Here is a 19,818-nt window from a genome sequence, read left to right as displayed (position 1 = left end):
GTAAAGAAGCTTATTTTTGTTTCAAGTCTCTAAGGCTTTTACAATCAACTATGTTAATCCTTTGAAAAATACCTTAGTTGCAACATTCAGTTTTGAGGATAAGTTATAATGCTTATATTAAGTCATATAGTTATGAATGTATCTTCAACTAAAGTGGTTTCATTTATATACTTTGTACTGAGAAAATGACGCAAGGTACCCACGTTTTTGCATTTCAGATATGTCTCAGCTTAGTTCGGCTTCTGCATTATTTGGCTCATTCTCCTCTTGGCTCCGTGACATTACTGGATTTTCGTCCTCGGCAGTTTGTGATCGTGGATGGGGAACTGAAGGTGACGGACCTGGATGACGCTAGCATTGAGGAGAGCTCCTGCACCAGTAACAGCGACTGCTTTATGGAATTCCCCGCCAGGAACTTCACCCTGCCCTGTTCAGTTGAGGGACGGTGTCAGAGTATGAATGAAAAGAGGAATCTCTACAATGCCTACAGGTACATGATCGGATAAGGTAAAAGAGAATTAAGAGTGGACCAAAAGTCTCCAGCATCCTCTATAGTTATTCACATCAACAAGTACGTATTGTCTCAGAACCATTACCCAAGACTAAGCGAAGCCATGAATAATTGTTTCGTTTGTGAAAATACGTAGCACTTATAACTTTGGAAATGTTTTGCATACTTTGAGCGTGATTCACCACTTTTAGTCTAATTTTACGTTGGTTTCATTCCAGTGAATTCCTCACACAGGTCGAGATTTTCATAGGAGTGAAACAGAGGTGCCTGTGGAGATGGGGGCCCATTAGCTCCGTGGTGAGATGATTCAGGCAGCTCTTCTTGGGTGTGAGTTAAGAAGGGTCACCTCATGTTCTCCACCACCGGCTGAGCAACGGGCTGGCTTCAGAGGCAGAGTTAGAGCTCAGCTGTCATCCCGCGCTCTGGCTCAGCGCTCCCTGCCTCACCCCAGCCTGCCTTGGCAGGGTGATCGCAGTCCCCGGTGCAGCCACGGGGCCACCGAGACCCTCGTTGCGGGTGATCCGGGGCGTAATCCCAAGCCTTTGAAAGCAAGGGGTGCTCCCTCGTGCCCCCCTCCCCTCTGCCCGCAGCCCCTGGTCTCTGTGGGCAGGTGCTGGGGGACTCGCTCCTGCTGCTGCTCCCGCCCCACGGCAGCGCCGTGCCGGCGACGGGGGACGCGGAGGTGACGGTCACGCCGGACCAGTCGGCCACGCTGAAGAAAAGCGTTCGGCCGACGCGTCCGTCTTCCGAATTCGATTTTAAGGGCTGCTCCGAATTTACAGCGGAGTCCTTCTGGGCGATGGCTTTGTGTTTGGGGTCTCGGCTCTCCCCCGTCAGCCGTCGCTCCCCCGGGAGGGCTGGGCCGGGATGCTGGGGGAGCCGTCGCTGCTTTCCGGGGAGCCGGTAGACGACGCTCGGTGCCGCCGCCCTCCGGCTGACGGGGCAGGCGGCCGCCTTGTCTGATCCAGATAGGAGGATGGAGGATCTCAAAGCAATGCCATAATGGTGTCCTCATTTCTTAGACTTCCCTTTCAAGTATCGTGCCATTCACTGCCTGCCAGACCGCAGCGAGGAGAGTCTTCTGCTTTGGTCCCAGGGCGCTCGCCAGCATGTGTGTTGCATTAGCTGACCACACTGAAATGGGCTGCACCACATGACAGCCATCTGCAGTTGTGCAGCGCAGATTTTAGTGTGTCCTGCAAAATTTTCCGTTTCCATTTGCTTTGCTTAAGGATCCTGCTTAGCTTGCTAGCTTTTGGTTAAGAGCGTTTTACTGGTCTGGCTAAGAAACCTTTAATAGGCACCCATCCGTCTTGGTCGTAAGTGGGGATATGTCTGCGGTGTGGTGGGTTTGCGGCAGGTTACTGGTCTCGCTAAAGGAAGCGGTCTTCTTCTATTACAGTTCTTAATATTGCCCTTGAACCGCGCACCAGTGTGTAACGCACGCACAGTGCGCCAGTGTTTTCAGCCCCTGCTTTTGCTTAATTCGATAGAGACAGTGGGTTTTTGTTCGCCAGCAGATTCATGCTATAGTAGGCTGCGACCACCCATGCTAGGGCATTAGCAACAAACTCTGTGCGCTTCTCTTGGAAGGCTAAATCTTCAGTTCGTCAGGTATAGGCTACTAAATTTCATATTTTCACGGATGCGCTCTGTTGCTGTAGGGTTAGGGATTGCCCTTGGGAAAGGGTTGCTGGTGCTGTTAGGTAGAAGTCAAAAGCAGCGGTACGTCAAACAGTGCATAAACCCCTTGTAATTTTGAAATACGGCAGGCCCTAGCCTTGAAAGCATAACTAGCCTATCTAGCTGGTTTCTTTATGAGGTAAATAATTAAAGGAGAGGAGACATTTTAGAAAAAACTCTACTGTGCAAGAACTGTCCCATCTTGACTTTCAGATGGTTACCTTCTGTCACAAACGTGTCTCTCTGGGTTTTCCTCCCAATGTTTGGAGGAACAATTTTTCAAAGCAGTGGTCGGTTTTAAAAGTAAGCATAATTAATATTTTGAACTATTAACCAATGGCTGAGACTAATTCTCCATCACTGACAATTCTTAAATTAAGATCAGATAGTTCTCAAAAAGAAAAAAGAAAGGAAAAAAAAGGCTGTAGGAAGAACTGTAAAAGGATCTGACAATCTGTGTTATGCAGATCACAAGGGATGCCACTGGCCCTGCAATCGATGAATAACAAATGTTCCTGCCATTAAGTTTTGCAGGCGCCAGTGTCTCTACATGTCGGATTTCACATGTGGGTGTTTGTATTAGAACAAGTCGTATATTTCTGGAGCCACGCGAAAACAATAACCTCCTTGACTCGCATCCATCCAGCGTTTAGCAAAGTGAAGGACAGCTACTGAATTTTTGCAAAGAACTATTCACAATCAGTCGGACTCTGCTTTATAGGTAATCTCTAAGCAAAAAAAGTGAGGTAAAATTTACCAGACAGATTATTCATTACAAATGTTATGCTGCTCTTTAGATTTCTGTATGCATTTACATTGGCTGTTTCATACTCACCGCTAAGAAAACCTACCTGGGGATAATCCCACTTGGGAAAATCATAAATACTATTTTTGTAAGGGATGAAAAAGGGAGTTAAAATCTCAAGGAAATATTCATTGTGTAAGTGGAATATGTCAGCTCAATAATACCTGTGTCTATGATCAATTTTTGCTATCAGTAACTTAATTTTTTAATGTGTGCTTCTGTGAGACGTCAGCTAGTCTCCCTCCTGAGCGTGAGTCCCTGGAGGTTTCCGTTTGACAATGTGGTCTCTGTATATGAAAAAGCATTTACTTTGCTTTGCAGGTTAGATGTAAAGCAGGGCAATTTCCCAGTTGTGTTCCTGTTCTGCTCATTACCTAATATTTATGTCTGATAGTTCTGTTTATATTGTCAGGTCCTGAACTGTCCACTTTCATCTTAGGTTGCTATGGCCTGACGCCAACCTCAAGAGTTTGCGGTGGGTGGTAATATTGGCAGAGTAATAGAAATTTAAAGGAACAATGTGAAAATTAAGTGCACTTCAAGTGATGGTAAAGGTGTATTGTTTTTTTCTCTTGTAATGGAGAATATACATCCTTCGATGAACGTCTACATGAATGCATCTTGAATTTAGGTAAATGATGAGAACGGAGAAGACATTCTGAATTGCAGTGGCAATTAAAACAATAGAAGCCGTCTTTCTCCTGGCAATTCATTTGAAAGTCTAAGAAAACTGTAGAAAAGAAAATAATAGTCAATTATTTGAAATAAGCAGAAATTTGATTTATGCACTTTCAAGGTTTGAAAAAAAACCCCAAGACTTCTGCGTTGATGGCATCCTTTTAGTTCGTTAAAGTACAGACAGCTTTGCAAATAGTCACAATCCACAGGGCTTCATAGCAAATGTCTGTATTAATGGAACATTTACAGGTAGTTACAAGGCAGCCTTGTATATAACAGCGTGCCCCAGGTATGCCAGACAGCTGTGTGAATAGTCTCAGCTATATATTTATTTGACTATAGAATATGATTATATTTCCTGAATAGGTCAGTGGCTTATAAGCAATAGGAATTTTATTCCTTATGTTGTTCAGTAGTTACCAGACACTTGTGAACTCTTTTTTTTAATTTTTCAATATGGGTTACTTTTCCATTGCAGGTTTTTTTTTACGTACCTTCTTCCGCACAGTGCTCCACCCTCGCTGAGACCATTACTGGATAAGATAGTCAATGCAACAGGTAATCACAATAAGCATGGTAATGCCGAAGTATTTCCTTTTTTAGTGTGACTGTTACATTTGGGATGTGGGGGATGCTGCTTTTATGTTCACTGCAAGAGTTCACTGGGGTGAGCTCCATCAGAATGCAATTCCTTGTGGGATCTGGAGGAGCCCCTGTCTCTGACAAGGGGAATTTTAATGATAAAAACAGGATATTTCCCCACTGCCAATGGTACCAGTGGTGCTTCTATACCTCAGAAGCCAGAGGCAAGTGACATTGCCATAGATCTTTACTAATTACCAAGGTAGTGCCTTTGGGACAAGAATAGTTGCACGTGCCTGTAAATCTGATTTGAAGGTTTTTGGCGCATTGTTCTAGGGGCTTTATACCTTGTACCGTGTGTATTCAACAGGGAAGTTAATGATGCTGGGCTATAGCTAATTAACAAGCAAAGCCTTTGGAGTTCCCTATATTGGCTAAAGTTTGTCCCTCGTGGGGAGTTCACCGCAGTGTTTTCTGCCCGCAGGCCTGGGGTTCCCAGCTGGACGAGCCAGCCTTTGACATGCCTGGCTCATGAAACCCAATTTGCAGTAGCTCATGGACCTCATGTCCACATCACAGCGCCGTCGTAGAACAGGGCACCGCTGGGCTCTGATGCTTAGGGCTTTATTTGAACGCAGCCTCATTTTGTCCTGTGCAGGTTGCTTCTCATCTAACTCATTCTTCTTCTGTGCTTTTAAAGGAGAACTTCACTGGGGAATAGATGAGACGGCTGCTCAGCTAGAGAGAGTTTTGAATCTGTATAAGAGTGGAGAGTACCTACAGAACACGACTCGGATGCCGAAAGCTGGTATAGTAGTCTTTCTCGAAACTTAAAATCAGAGAGCCTGCTTTGTCTTTTATTTGAGGTTTGAAAGGGCAAACATGCAGAAAACGGGGCTCGACGGCCCTGGCCATCATGCGCACGGTAATCCGTTGTCTGCTTTTTGCTTCCTGGGTGCCTTCTGAAGCCCTTCTCGCTAAATGAGGAAGCTGGACATCCAGAGGTGCGAGCAGGCTGTAATGGGGATAAGGAAATCCAACGCAGCATTGCTCTCCATAGCAGATCCATGGAAAAATGTTTTTCATCACATCCACACACTTCTCTGCTGTTGGAATATCAGAACCTCCCCAAACCCGAGTCGGGGGGAATCTAATCGAGATGCCGTAACCCTCCGTGGATTTCCTGGGACTTACAGGAATTTCTTGCTACGTAAGCACTTGTAGATTGGAAGAATAAAATTTTTGCGTGCTTTGCAAGAGAAAAATAATGTGTCCCTCAGCTTCTGCTAGCAATAGAATAAAAAAGACAAAAAAGGACAGGGTGAAAACGAAGCTGCATAATAGTATCTTTTTCATAAAATCTCTGCAGCACCACAGGTATGTAAAATGCTATTCAAGCAGCTGTGATATGGAAGGATGCATATTCTTCCTGGAAGGACAGCTTGTGGAATTACACACGTCAAAGAAGATTTTGTATGATGGAAATGACTCTTAAGTCTAACAACTGAAAAAGCTGTTTTGCAAATTATTTTTGTGTACGTACAATATTCATGTCAAACTGTCAACATAATTGTCTGCAAGTTGATAGGAAAATTATGGCTTTGCTGTAAAAGCTCAGTAAAGAGGGAAAGATGGGCTCTAAATGAAGATGAATGTTGGCACAGGGGTTTGAAAAGTTCAGTGAAGCATTTGCTCTGTGAAAGAGACACAGGAGCCAAATTCATTCCTGTCGTAGCGCTGTTAACCTCAAAGGGCCATGACACCAAGGATGAATTTGACCCACTTATCAGAATAATTCAGTATTTATTTTGTTGTAAAATTGGCAGGAAAATTGTTGCAGGTGTTCATTTAACTCTCTAATTTTCAGCTTTTCATCACAATCTGTGCTGAGTGAGGCCTGTCAACACAGCAAAATTATTTTCAGCAGTACAATCAATAGTACAAACACGTCCTTTGTTGAAGAAGTGCCAGGGGGGCTGAAGTTTTTCTGTGATGCTGGTTGATTTCAGATTTGACTGCCGTATCAGGACAAGATGAAGTTTTGAATTTTAGAGGGCTGTCATGTTTATAAAGGATCTTGGGGATTGAAGCTTAGGACAGTGGTAGTAAATGTAACAGTGGAGGTTTCTACTAATATGGAGCAGAGCTCCATGTATATTTGGCTACTGTAATAATTACGTATTTTTGTGTTAGGTTAATTCCTTAGAGTCCTGGAGAACATAGTGCAGAATCCGCTACCCGTGTCCACAGTTAGTAACGCCCTTCTGTGGAAGGAGCCCTTTTTATTTGTAGGACACTGCACTCTACAGTGTGAGCAAAGATGCTTTGTGTAACATATTTGGCCAGTCCACATTAAAGACAGTGAGTGTAATATTGAATTCCTTGATAGGAAAATGTTCTCAACCAATGGCAAGCCTCAGGAATCAGATATCTTAGTGGAAATTACATTTAGATGAGATGTGTTTTCAGACTTAGCTGCCATGCCTTTAAGATGTGCAGGCCTGTTTCTTGTTTGTTCTAAGGCTACTTTGACCAAACAGAAAAGGGGTTGTAATTTATTTCTATTTTAAGGCTTCCTTTCCTTGCCAGAAAAGTATGAAGAAGTTATATCGTGAGGGTGAAAATATGCCTACCTACTCATTCATATCACTTTTATTCTGAACACGTTCCTTCCTCAACCACTATTTGATTGATAATACCGTGCTAGAATTAATTTGTAATATTCTCAGTCCGGAGATTATGGAATTAGAAATTATTAATGAGAAATTATCCAGAGATTATGGAATGAGAAATTCTCCTGCGGTACGGTGAAGCTGCAGGATAGGGTGACAGTGGTGCTGGAAAGGACTGGTGTCCAAGTGATCAACCTCTTCCCGCTGGCAGGATGTTCCCAGCTGAGCTGGCGTCCTGACCAGCGAAACCAGGGCCGAAATGCGGAGCAGACTGAATAATTTGTGTAACTCCTGGTGGGTGGTGGAGGAAGAGATGGGTGTGAAAAGGGACAACTGTGATACTTTCCCAAGCTGTCAGCCGAGGTCTTGCTTTGGCCCTATTTGAGGTCTAGGAGGATGCTGTGTTGCTCTCTGAAAGCAAAGAAAAAATATTTTTAAGATTCTCGGATTTTTTAAAAACTTTTCTGCCTTGCTCTACAGCATGATGAAAGTTCAACGAGAGTGTTTTCCAACCCAGTGCTAGGTTAAGATAAAACTAGAGATGATGGTTTGGTTCTCAGGCCAGATTGGAGTTAATCAGAGCTTTGCATTCGTACGCCTTTGCGCTGAGATCGGGTGGGCACAAGTTCGCATCGATTTTGCTCCAGGTGATGGAAGTCTCGCAAAGTGACTGGCTCCCAAGATTTCCACTCTCTCAAGCAGTAGAAATGACAAGAATTAACAATGCCGGTCTAAGGCCTTTCCGGTGTATGATCTATTTTGAAATCCTGAAAGCAGAACTGGAGGAGAATTCAGATCCAAGAATCGGAAGATTTTGTTTTGGTTTGGTTTTTTGGGAAAAGAAACCACAGAAGGTTCAGGTAACGGTGCTTCAGAATTTGTCTTAGGTCTCAATGCTTTGAATTATCTGTTGTCTTGGATAGAGCATTGTAAATTCGTACTAGGAAAGAAGAGATCATGATCTTGGGCAAGTGATCTAAGGTCGTAACTAAAACATAAACTTTGAGGAAACAGTCTGTTATCTATCTGAACCTATGTTTTTGAAAGGAAGACCTCCTCCTATGAACACCATGAAGTGAGAAAGGTGATATTGATAATCAGTAGGGCAGTGACATGAAGAAAGTTCTTGTCAACCCTAGTGTTCCCATAAATAAAGTTTAACAAGATGACATAGTCATATTACAGAAGGTCTTGGATATTAAGCTTTCACTGTGCTTCAGTTGTAAAAGATTTTATAGTGCTGTAAATTATATTATGCTCTGGACTTTGCTTTAGTATCTTAGAAACAGAGTAGAGGCACGGGAGACATTCGATAGCTATGTATATGTTCTGTAATCATAAATCACACTACTGTTAATCTTGATACAGGAACATTACAGTGTTTAAAACAACACCATGAGCAAATACTTTTATATTCCATTGGCTGTTGGTCTCTGGCTGGAATTGAGAAGAATGTGAATTAAAACAGGAACCATGTATTTTTTCTGACATGTGTTATCTAAAAATTATTAAATCGTTCCATTAATTATCCAGATTAAGATGACTATAAAAAAAATCTACTGATGTTCATCAGTAAAGTCCTGCCCCACTATCAACATTTTTATTACTTCAATCAAGTGACGCTGATTTGTACCAACTGGGTGTCTGCCCTTGAGCTAAGCCCCAGCCCTTCAGTTAACTCCAAATTTACTCAGAAATGCGTGAAATCAGCTAACACTGGTAAATCCAATAGCTTTGTTATTCATTAAAGCTAATAGATGACCCATTATTAGGCCTGAGGGTGTGCAAGCCCACAGAAAGGCATAATTAGCTGCCACTGTTGGTTGAAAGTACGTTCTCGATGCTAAAAAAGCTGGAAGGCTGGACACGAAGCAAAGACACTTCATGTTTTCCTTTGTCTGAAGACAATTTGGCAGGATTATGCTGTATGTAAACATTTACAGTACAACAGCGTTTTGAAAAAATATTCTGCAGGGTCACTATAGCAACCTGCTTAGGAAATGGTAAATCCACCCAAGAATTATTGAAGTCGAGGTGGGGGGGGGGGGGGGGGGGGGGGGGAGTGTTTGCGCACATGCGTATGTGCGAGAGAGAAATTTTGCAAGGTTGCTGGAATACTGTTTGAGGCAGTTTGTATATCCTACGGCAGGCCACAACGCGAAGGCTAAAAGTATGCTGCTGAAGGTGCTTGAAGGCTCAGCCAGGAACACACTGCAGCCCAGTCCTCGCAGCCTGGACTCCTGCTTTATCTGGCACTTGCGCGTTTGGTGGTTCTTTCCCAGGGACGTCAAGGCTGCTCTGTGGCCAGCTGAGGGGGAAAGGTGCCCGGGGCTGCAAGCAGGGGCAGAAAGCCTCCCTCTGCGCCCTGCCTTGCGCACCCGGCTTTCGCATCAGCGCCGGGCAATCCCAGCACGCAGCAGAGGAACGCAGGAGCGGGTTCCTTTGCACCCATACGGCGCTGGAAATACGGTGGGGCTGTATAGGGACCGGTTGGTTGTTGCTCAGGCGTATCTCCACCGTTGTGCAAACCGTATGCTCTATTCACTGAGCAACGCGTTCCGCTGTCGCTAAACTTCTCCAGGTCCAACTTGGCAGCGTACAGCAGAATGCTTTCTGCTGATGGGTTAGGTCCTCAGCTCCTTTCAAGAGCACTAAAGAAGCCACTGAGTGTCTTTTACAAATCCTGTAGGCATCTGTCTTTAAGCTTAAATACCCCGCACACGTGACCCTCAGCACCTTTTGGCTCACCCATCATCAGCATCATTGTTTTTATGAGCGAGTGGGCCAGATGCAGTTTACAAACACCCGTGGCACCAGTTTGGGCTAGTTGGGCTAGTTGCCTTCAGCAAATCGGTGCGCACCGCAGAGGCGGCCGTGGGTGCAGAGCAGCTCCGCAGCCCGGGGAGCGGCCCTGGGACGTGGGGCACGAGGCAGGAAAGACGCTCCAGCTGTGTCATGTTAACGGGAATAAAATGTAAGGGAACATGTCGTTCTTCGCCTTATTTATTTGTGTTTCGGTGACAGCTTGCATACCGATTTAAATATGGCTCTACTGTAAGCACAATAGAAGCATATAAAAAGAGGCGAGCCTTACTTCGCTTCCAGCCTGCATGCGGGAAACAGCCAAAGGACGGAAATACTCACCAGAGAAGAAGGGCTATCTCCCGGTCTGACGGCAAACCCGTGTTCTGCCAGGCCTGTCTGTCCTTCCAAACAGTTGGGATTCGTCAGAAATGATTGAAAGCAGAGACGCGCGGGATACGCCTAGCGTGTCGTTTTCTCAGACGTACTAAAAAATAGCTTTCCGTAGCGCGACTGTGCATACGGCTTTGCAAGGCTCGTTGTCAGAAGCTTGCTTAAATGTGAGGTATTGAAGCATGAGGAAAATTTCAGCATAAAACGAAGTGTACTAAACACATAAGTGTATTATTGTCTGTTTAGGATCTGATTCTGTTCTCCATAAGCTCCCTGGGAATCGGTGGGGACTGTTTGTAGAGCAAAACACTGCTCAGTGCCACTTTTTGCTGAGATTGGCAAGATCAGGCTCTTTCTGCTTACTTGTAAGCAAAGCAATTAAAAGCAAATCCAGAGTCGACTGCCAGTGTTCCTCTCGAGAGTGGAGGAAAAGAGGAGGGAGGAAAAGGAGCAACGTGATTTCTCTCTCAAGGATGAACATTACTGCGTCTGTGTCGTTGACCCATGGTGTATTGGCAGGTGATAACTAGAAAAAAGAACTGGGCAAATTTCCAACGAGTAGCTGTAGTTGGTAGTAAAAATGCAATCTGGCTGCTGTGGCTGAAATAAACGGTCATTAGGACTGATTAAAGTCAGATTTAGGGTGATTCAGACAAGCTAAAAGGGGGAAACCACAGGCGGTTTCACATAGTTTATTATATACTTGTGGAGTTATTTATACGATTCAGTCTAGTACGGTGAAAATGAGTATGTTTATAGATTGTAGTCGGCTTTGGGACAACGTAGGTGATTTTTTGATGGGAAAAATTTAGAGGAAGGTTTTAAAGCATTGACTTTCTTTTGTAGCTCTTGCCTTGGTCAGTGATGCTGCAGGTTGCTTTTAAAGATGCCTCTCTTACCTGTCAGGAGAAGATGCTTGCTTGGAAAATCGCTGTGGCTGCTGTGGGGGCTGGCTAGCACTGTGGGAAACTTCTAAGAAGATTTTGGCGTGATTGAAACAGCATACTTTGATGGACCAGAGCAAATTTGTAAAAATATTTTAAAACTATTAAAAATATCGCAAAACAAAACTTTTGAGGTTTGCTCAGGTTCAGCATAGCAAGATAGTTTGAAGTTTCAAAATGTTTACGGGGCAGGAAGGGTGTTTCCTAGTAGGATTTATTTATGTAACTGTGAGCAGCAAATCAGCTCCCATACGTTAAGCTGGAGTAAATCTGTCGTAAGGACATCAAGATCAGGCTTAATGCCTTACTTTTATTTGCTTCAATCTTCATAAAATCAGTAGATGGAGAAAAGCATTCTTTTTCCATTGTGATACGGGCAGGAGTGTCTTGCATTTCCCCGATGTGTTGCTTGCCATTACCTTGATAGACTTTATGTACTCTGTGTCAAGCTACGTGTATGTACACAAAAGTGTAAATTTATGGCTGCATTTATAGTATTAGGCAAGTATTTATTGGTTTTAAACACCATTAGTCTGGAAATCGACCAGAACTTTGACCTTTTTATGATGTGATTTACTGCCGTGAGCCTTCAAATTCCATGGACTCCATTTAAGCAAGTTTCAGGTCTTGGCAGGACAAAAACCTGAGCTGGAGCTGTCTTTAAACCAGTGGAGTATTGCTTAATTGAGCAAGTAACTGCACTGTAGTGACCAAGATGATCATTTAAAGGCGTAGGGGAAGCCCAGCTCTCCTGCGGGCTGGGGCTAATGTCATTGCCAGGGCACATCTCGATGGAGGGGCATCCTTCAGGAGCATCCTTCTAGTTCACGTGAGAGGAGTGCATTTCTTCCCAGCTTGCACAAATAAGGGCTAAGGGGTCAACTCCCTAATTTGTCGCTGTGTAAACAAGAGATTCCAGGGATATTTGCCTTCGCCATGCAAACGGGGAAGCAGCTACCTTGCTCTGCTCAAGATAAAGTGAGTTTTGGAGAGACATGTGGTTTCCTCAGACCAGCGCTTGGTTGGTGTTGCAATGCGTTTCTGATCAATTCTGACTGTAATAGTTTAAGAGGAGATCTTGTGTTGGCTTCCCGGGGTGGCGGGGAGCGCCTGGCTGGTTTGGGAGCGTGAGCCAGGGTGCGGGGCCATCGCGTGTCCCGTTCCCTGCTCCTCGTGGCCGCCTTCCCATCGGGATGCTCCCAGGGGAAGGCACTCCTGGGCAGCCATCCCTGCTGCCTGCCACGCAGGCGGGGAGAGGGGCTGCCTTCCTGCCTTTCCCCCTCGCTGCATCCCAGAATCCCAGAGTCGTGTAGGTTGGAAAAGACCTTTAAGATCATCGAGTCCAACCGTAAACCTAACACTACCAAGACCACCACTAAACCCTGTCCCTAAGCACCTCATCCAAATGTCCTTTAAATACTCCAGGGATGGCGACTCAACCACTTCCCTGGGCAGCCTGTTCCAGTGCTTGATAACCCTTTCGGGGAAGTAAAATTTCCTAATATCCAGTCTAAACCTCCCCTGGCGCAACTTGAGGCCATTTCCTCTCATCCTGTCACTTGTTACCTGGGAGAAGAGACCGACCCCCACCTCTCTCCAGCCTCCTTTCAGGTAGTTGTAGAGAGCGATAAGGTCTCCCCTCAGCCTCCTTTTCTCCGGGCAAGCAGCGTAGGCAGGAGGCTCGGATCCCCACACTGCAGGCATTCAGCGGTCTGTGCCAGTTCCGGGGAGCTGCCAGAAGCTGCCTTTGTGGAGCCCGTGTGACCCTCTGGTTTCACTTGGACTCCAGTGGCTGTATTTTCACCTGTCTGGCGCTTGATGATCTCCCACCCAAGGAAAATGCTCTTCGCATGTGGGTCGCACTGCTGTGTACCTGTTACGCTACCCTGTTCCCATGAGTTGTTGCAGACGGTGGTGGCTTCCCTCGTGTAGGAACCGGCGGGGAGCGGCAAGGAGAGTAGGCACAGCCACAGGGCTCGGCTGCGTGGTGAGACCACCCTAAGTACCGGCGTGGAGGTTTCCATCCTCTCTTGCACCCGCAAGCCAGGACCTCGCCATCATCATCGCAGTTATTGCTGGCCCAACTCTCTTGATTAATGTGTCCAAGCTGCCCAAATGATTTACCAGGCTCAGTCACCTTGAAAAAGTCAATGGAAAGGGAGAACTTTATCTCCTACCTCTGACAGCGCCTCAGGTCACGTAAATCACTGCTGCTCTTTTGAAATCTGTTTACGTCAGCCAAGAGCCTAACCCCTGACAGCTGTACCGGCAACAGCGTTGAGAAGAAAGTAAGTGCTATAGGAGTATTAAGAGGCATATCTGTGCGCAGAAGAGTTTAAAAATTGAACGATAATTTACAATAAAGGTCTTCCAGATGGGCTCCTGCCTCGCATGGAGAAAAATACATGATGTGATGTGGGGCTGCTCTGCTTAGTGCCCTGACGGCGTGCCGAGAGATGCTGCAGCTCCCTCCCGGCCCCGGCGCGGAGCCCGGCAGGCTCCCAGAGCGCCTGCGGGAAGGGCCGGGGCACGCTCCCTGCCGACACGGAGGATCAGGCAGATGCTTCATCTGCTGCTGCTGCAGCAAGTGCCATCGTTCTGTGAATGTCCTCTGGGGCACGGGCTTTGGTGCAGTGCAGTGTTAGGTGGCACTTCGGTAGCCGTGCAGAGAAAAGTTGTGAATAATCACATTTTAGATCCAGGCAACGTGGCACGCACACTGGTACAGAGAGTTGTATACGGCGCTGACAATGGTGAATTGATTTTTTTTGCATCTCATTGGCACACACCATTTTACTGACCTTTACAAATCAATACTCAGCAGTTACCATACAGAGATAAGAGAATATTATTCAGTTACATTCAATTATTGTTACACTGTACAGTTGATACAGAAATGAAAAAAAAAAAAAAAAGGGACTTTACCTATCCAGCCAGTAGCAGTTTGATTTATGCTCTGACTTTTCTTCAGAAGAAGTGTATATGTATTTTTGATGGAGAAATGACCATTTATAATGTGAAACTACATTTTGATTTGTTTATTTTTCTTCGTGCGCGTGAGTCTGCATTTTCTGAACTAATGAAGACTTTTTTGCCTTGGATTTAAGTGGGACATGATCAGCTCTGATCTTGCTTCTTGTTCGTGAATGTTTCTTATGATACTTTTAATGAGCCAGGCTTAAAAAAAGAGTGCATTTACTGCATTTGTTTCCCACTATTTCAGGCTGTGTGGTGTGAACGAGCATTTGTGGCTGTGTACTTCTTTTCCCAGTTGAAATACTGGCAGTTTAGAGTAGTAGATGTACTTGCCTCTGACTCGGTGGTGTTTGTACAATGTGCTGCCTGAAATATTAGCAGGCTGAATCTGCAACGTCAGGCAGAAAATGCCTGAACCGAAGTGACTTAAGAATAGGCTGTGAGTCAGGGCTGGCAGCTCTGGTTTCCATAATAGATACAATTAGAAGAAATATAGAATGTTATTTATTTTTTTGAATAGGATGTGGGGGGGGGGAGAGACAGGGGGGAACCGTCAATTTGTGCGTCTGGAGGCTAAATAGAAATGTTTATAAATGATTAGTTGAATTTGCTGATGCATTCATTAGCGAAACCCCCGTCAGCGGCTGGGAAAGTGAGAGGAGCTGTGAACAGAGAACAAGAGGCAGCTCATAAAGGCAAGTGAGACTGAACGGCAGCCAAGGGAGAGGAGTAATCGGCCGGGCAGCGCGGAGGCGCTGGGCGAGGACCACGCCGACAAGCTCCCGCTACTTTTTTTTCTTCCTTCTCTTCGGAGGCCCTTTTGTGCTAATCCGAGCGAGCAAAAAAAGTTTGCTTAATTAAAAGCCTGTCTTTTCTTCCTTCTCTAAAGGGGCCGGAGGAAAATAGCATGCTCTTCTGAGGGAGAGGGAGGGCTGGGAACGCCTGGTCGGGTCTCACCCCGACAATCCCGCTCACTGTTAAGAAGTAGGACAGTGAGTCAGTTCATTCAAGTGGATGCTGTTTATTCAATGGGACATTCTTCCTGTAAAACTCCTAATAAAACCAAAGCCTCGCCTACGCGGTGGGGAAGGGGAAAGGGTTTTGTGCACAGACTGTTTATTTACAGACGCTTTCTGGAAAAAAAGGTGAGAAGAAGAAAGGAGGAAAGGAAAAGGAAAGTAAGGTGCAGAGCTATAAACACGTTTGGGAGTAAACCGAGGCTGGTACAGTCTAGCCTGTCACCTTTTCCGTCATATAGCCCGCTCCGAAGCTGTTATAATAAACCTTGCCTGTTACAAACAAGCGGTTTGCTGGAGCTTTCAAAATGATTGCTTTGCTGTGGTTATTTGCAGAGTACAGGCGGGTGCCTGAAGCTTTTATTCCTGATGAGAACTACAGATGCTGGCCATCTTACCATCATAAGGGCTGCCTCCTCTCCGTGTTTGACGTCAACGAAGCCATCGAGATCTGTGACAGCTACTCCCAGTGCAAAGCTTTCGTCTTAACTAACCAGACGACTTGGACAGGTAGGTTGCGGATGCAGCATCCGAGCCACATATTCGGGCTGCTTTAAGCAGCAGCTAGAAGTTTCTGGTTTGATTTTTGGTGGGGCTTCTCTTTGCCCGCTGTTGGCAGAGCAGGAACCTGTGGGCAGGCTCAAAGGAGCTGGCACCAGGGGGCCACAGCACAGGGACCCTTGGTCTCCAAACTGTGCGGTCTGAAATTTTATTTTAAAACACAGCAGCAGAAACAACAACAAAAGCCTGTGACCTGTTTCCGCAGTTAAATGTGCAGGACATGGTCCAACATCTGGATTTAAATAAATCTTTCCAATCCATATGGTTGTTGCGGTTTGACACAAAACCAAACAGGTTCTCCCATGCATCTAGCTGGGACTTCCCAGCTGGTGTCAGAGATGCCCTGCCGCTGGTGGGAACACCGTGCTTCTAGCAGTAGGGCTCTGGCTAAAGGACAGCGAGGAGGGAGGTTTAAAACCAGGTAGAAGTAGACCTTCCAGGGGAAAATCCCATTTGCTACCACAACTCATTTTCTTGTCTAACAGAATAGACTCGTTGAAAAGAGAAATACATTTTCCAAAAGGTCTGTGGGCCTGGCAGTCCCCACGTGGTTCCCCTGAAGGCAGGCAGTCGGTGCCGATTGACATCAAGCGGAGAATTGGCCCTGGCTCGCCACCACTTGTGCCTATTTCAGGCAACTCCAGAGCAATCTGAGAAACAAAAATGTTACAAGTCTCTGCTAAAAATCTCCGGTAGCTGCAGCTCCGGAGTGGCCGAGGGGTTCAAAGAGACAAATGCCACAGCTGGCTCCCAACCCTGCGCCCCTTCCCAGCGTGCCAGGAGAGCTGCGTGCCCCCCGTGCCAGCTCAGCTGGCAGCGTTCCCCTGGGCAAACTGCAACCCTTGAAGGGTAAAGAAAACAGACATGTTTCTGTGTTTAAGGTGCGATGGACCAAATCCGTGTTCTTTGTAATCTTCCCCCGAGATAACCCCCCCCTGAAGTCAGGGTGGGTTTTTCTTGTGTGTGTTGTCTCCACACGTACAGGGCTGTTTCCCTGCCTGTCATTGCCATTTTCTGCTAGGGCCAGGTCGGCTCCCCTGCTCCTGTCTTGGAGAGGAAGGGTGGCTGATGCTAGCCACACCTTGGGAAAGCTGATTGAAGTCCTTGCTCTGCCACAGACTTCAGTGTGGCAAGTTATTTAGGCTCTGAGGCGCAGCTTTCTGTCTGTACAGCTGCAGTCACAACACGTCTTAACCTTAAAGTCAAAATGTACCCTGTGTGCGGTTGGGTGCTTTAGTTGTGCTTAGCTGAGCAGCATAAATGCACACCAAAGCCAGGCTTACGTACATGCCTAGCAGGTCCCCAGCTCTGAAAGCATCACAAACTAGGGGAAACTTTAGACAGCTCATACGTTTCAGCGTGTTTTAGGCAGTATACTGCTACGGCTTTCTGCATTTCTTGTGCTTCTGAGAGGTTTGAACAGAGACTTCCATGGAACCTAGAAAAAACCAATTTATATTAAGCTTGCCTGTGGCTAAGTGGTGACTACTAGGTCACCGTGTCAGACTATTTATAGTCAGACTATTGAAGTTAATTAATCTACTAAAAAAGTAATTATAATGGCACAGAGAAATTCGTAGGAAGTTTAGAGCGGCTCTTGTCTCAGATGATAATACTAAAAGCAAATGAGACATATTAGCAATATTTCTAGTCTTATTTGTCATTCCCTTTACCTTGTTGCTCCTGACGCACAAGCACCCGAGTCCCTGAAATGTGCAGCGTGGCAATTGGCTCAGCAGTTGCGGCATCCCGTTTGCTGTGTGATACTTTTTAAGAAAATAGTGTTATGGGAGCCCCCTAGAGAGGCAGGCTGGGAGTAAAGAGCATTTGATTTTCTGAAGCGCAGAGAGAGGGAAGGCAGAGGTTGAACAGCCGTGGAAAATCTCTCTGTGGCCTCTGCTCCGAGGAAAGGCAGTGACAGTGCGGGTCCGTGGGACGGCAGGTACTCATCGAGAGGCAGGGATGCGAGTCAGATGCCAGGCCAGTAAGCGCGGGGAGATAGAAGAGCTGTGCTGCGGCTCCCACAAACGCCGCTGAGTGAAACCTCACCAAATTCAGCCCCTGCTGCCCTGTCTGTGTGGATGTCTGTGTGGCAGGTGCCTTGCACTGCCCAGGCTGTTAGCACGGGCTGGTGCTTTTTGTATGAGGAGTAGAAACCTTGTTCCAGCTTGTTTAAAACCCAGTGCTATGAAGTGAAGAGCAAGAGCTATTTCAGAGAAAGTCCTGTTTAGCGTACATTGCACTGTGATCAGTTTTGCAAAGATTCAAGCACGCAAAGGTGATCTGCTCCTGTACAGTCAAATGAATGCCCTGAACCCAAGCCTGTTTTTATCAGTGGGAGAGTCTTTAAATACGTTTTTTAAAAGGTCATGTGAAATTCGTGTTAAAATCTTCAGACTTTTCCTTCATTTACTGTGTTACCTGTGTGCAGCCGTATCTTGACCATAATTAGATAAGAGTAAACCTACTGAAGGCAGGGGAGATTCAATTTTAGACGAAAGCATTTTGGTTTTATACCAGGTGAAGTTAAGAAAGAGTTCACTCTTGGGTTGCTGGAAGAATGCGTAGGTTGAAGAAGAATATGAAATGTCAATATTTTAAAGTTTGCAGCCTTTTGCTCATCGCTTCTAAATAATGTTTTCTTCCTCTTCTCCCCTTTTTCCTGTTCGGTGCAGGTCGGCAGCTTGTCTTCTTCAAGATGGCCTCAAATCATATCATGCCTGATCCTGACAAGATAACATATGTGAAGGTGACAGACTGACACCTAAAGTGGCTCAGTCTGACGCGTGAGTGACAAGAGCTGTTTGGGTATAAATATAGGCAGCTGTTAGGTATAAGGCGGCTGTGGCCGGAGAGATAATTGCACTATTACTCATTCTAATCTATAGAGTGCTGAACAAAACTTTAAAGAAATAACCTGCATGACCAGGATGAATGTGCAATAAAGCAACATTTTGAAAATGTGATTTTTTTAAGAAAACAAAGCGAAATACAAGATATGATACACTGTTAGGGTATAATTTTGGTTATAAATCAGCTGGCAGCTCTGGCTTTTCTAACCAAGGTTAGCATAATGTTTCTGACCTGTGCATGTGTGCACAGGGATGGAAGTTGATCATTTCTGTGGGAAGTCTGTATCCTCCGTGCTGATATTTATTTGGGCACGTACAATCACAACAGAGTAACTGAAGCATATCAGTTTGTAAGCTGAATAGCAGACGTTTCTGAAGACAATCAGCATTTGTGTTAAAGCTATCAAATATGCAATGCCGGCGTATTTGTCAAAAGGAAGGAATTGGTTGTGTTTAGAATTGCGACTGTAGCTAATTTTCATTTTTGCTTCCAATGTTATCATAAAGTTTCATTTTTAATGTAAAAGCGCCATTTTGTAGGTCTAGCAAATCACATAAGCATATGAATAGTCCCACTGAAAGGGTAGGGACTTACCCAAGTGCCGAGTGCTTTGCTGAATAGGGATAGGCCTAAGCATATGCTTACAATTAAGCCTGTGCTTAAGACTTTTGTTGAATCGAGTTTGAATTGTTCAGGAAGCCGCATCTTTGACAGACTGGCAAAGCAATCCAGCTGGTGGATCAGTACTAGTTTAATGACTATCTTGCAGTTATTCGTATTTTTTATCATCAAACCCTTGGTTTTCTAAGGCACCGCTTGCTAATTCTTAGAGTGAATGAAGTAAATGACCTTAATAATGGCAAATGAATGCTAGCCTTAATTCTATATAAAATGAGATTTACAGGCATGGTGTGTCTAGAGAATTTGCTTTCAGTGAAAGCAATAAAGTAAATGCTAAAGTGACCAATGTCATACTGTTTTGTAGTTTGTACAGTCAGGAAAAAGAATGTGCTTTTGTTTCTCAAATTGTTTATTTTTGTAAAAAAAAATAAAAGATAAATACAGTTTCTTTCCTACTCGATTTTTTTTGTGTTGCAAATAAACGCCTACGTCCAGTGAGGACTTAGACATAATGTATTGAATGTAAACTTAAGCCTGCGGTATTTTTTCCAGGAAGGAACTGAGGCTGTTCCAGTGGCTCCCAGTAAGGCGTGTGTTTCTGGGGGTACGCGGTGGCTTTGCCTACGCGGTTGCCTGTCACAAAGCCAGTGACCATTAGAAGACAAGGCTTGAGCAGTCTTTCTTTCTCTGTAGTGTGAGTCACATCAGTACCAGTCTTTTA

General features: G+C 45.2%; 1 protein-coding gene across 6 annotated transcripts in view; it reads left to right on the top strand.

The window, feature by feature from the left end:
• The window catches only part of PKDCC (protein kinase domain containing, cytoplasmic), a 38,128-nt gene extending 18,583 nt beyond the window's left edge, over positions 1-19,545 (top strand). The window contains exons 3-7 of one of the 6 annotated variants that reach the window (XM_075496315.1): positions 219-490; positions 4,156-4,235; positions 4,960-5,067; positions 15,399-15,572; positions 18,299-19,545. In XM_075496315.1, coding sequence (XP_075352430.1) covers positions 219-490; positions 4,156-4,235; positions 4,960-5,067; positions 15,399-15,572; positions 18,299-18,384 — 720 coding nt within the window. In that variant the 3' untranslated portion in view covers positions 18,385-19,545. The other 5 variants (XM_075496316.1, XM_075496319.1, XM_075496314.1 and 2 more) reach the window with 5 other exon arrangements.
• Positions 19,546-19,818: the final 273 nt, after the last annotated feature.

Source organism: Mycteria americana, chromosome 3, assembly GCF_035582795.1.
Source record: "Mycteria americana isolate JAX WOST 10 ecotype Jacksonville Zoo and Gardens chromosome 3, USCA_MyAme_1.0, whole genome shotgun sequence".
Lineage (NCBI taxonomy): Eukaryota > Metazoa > Chordata > Aves > Ciconiiformes > Ciconiidae > Mycteria > Mycteria americana.
This window is presented reverse-complemented; position numbering and strand designations above follow the sequence as displayed.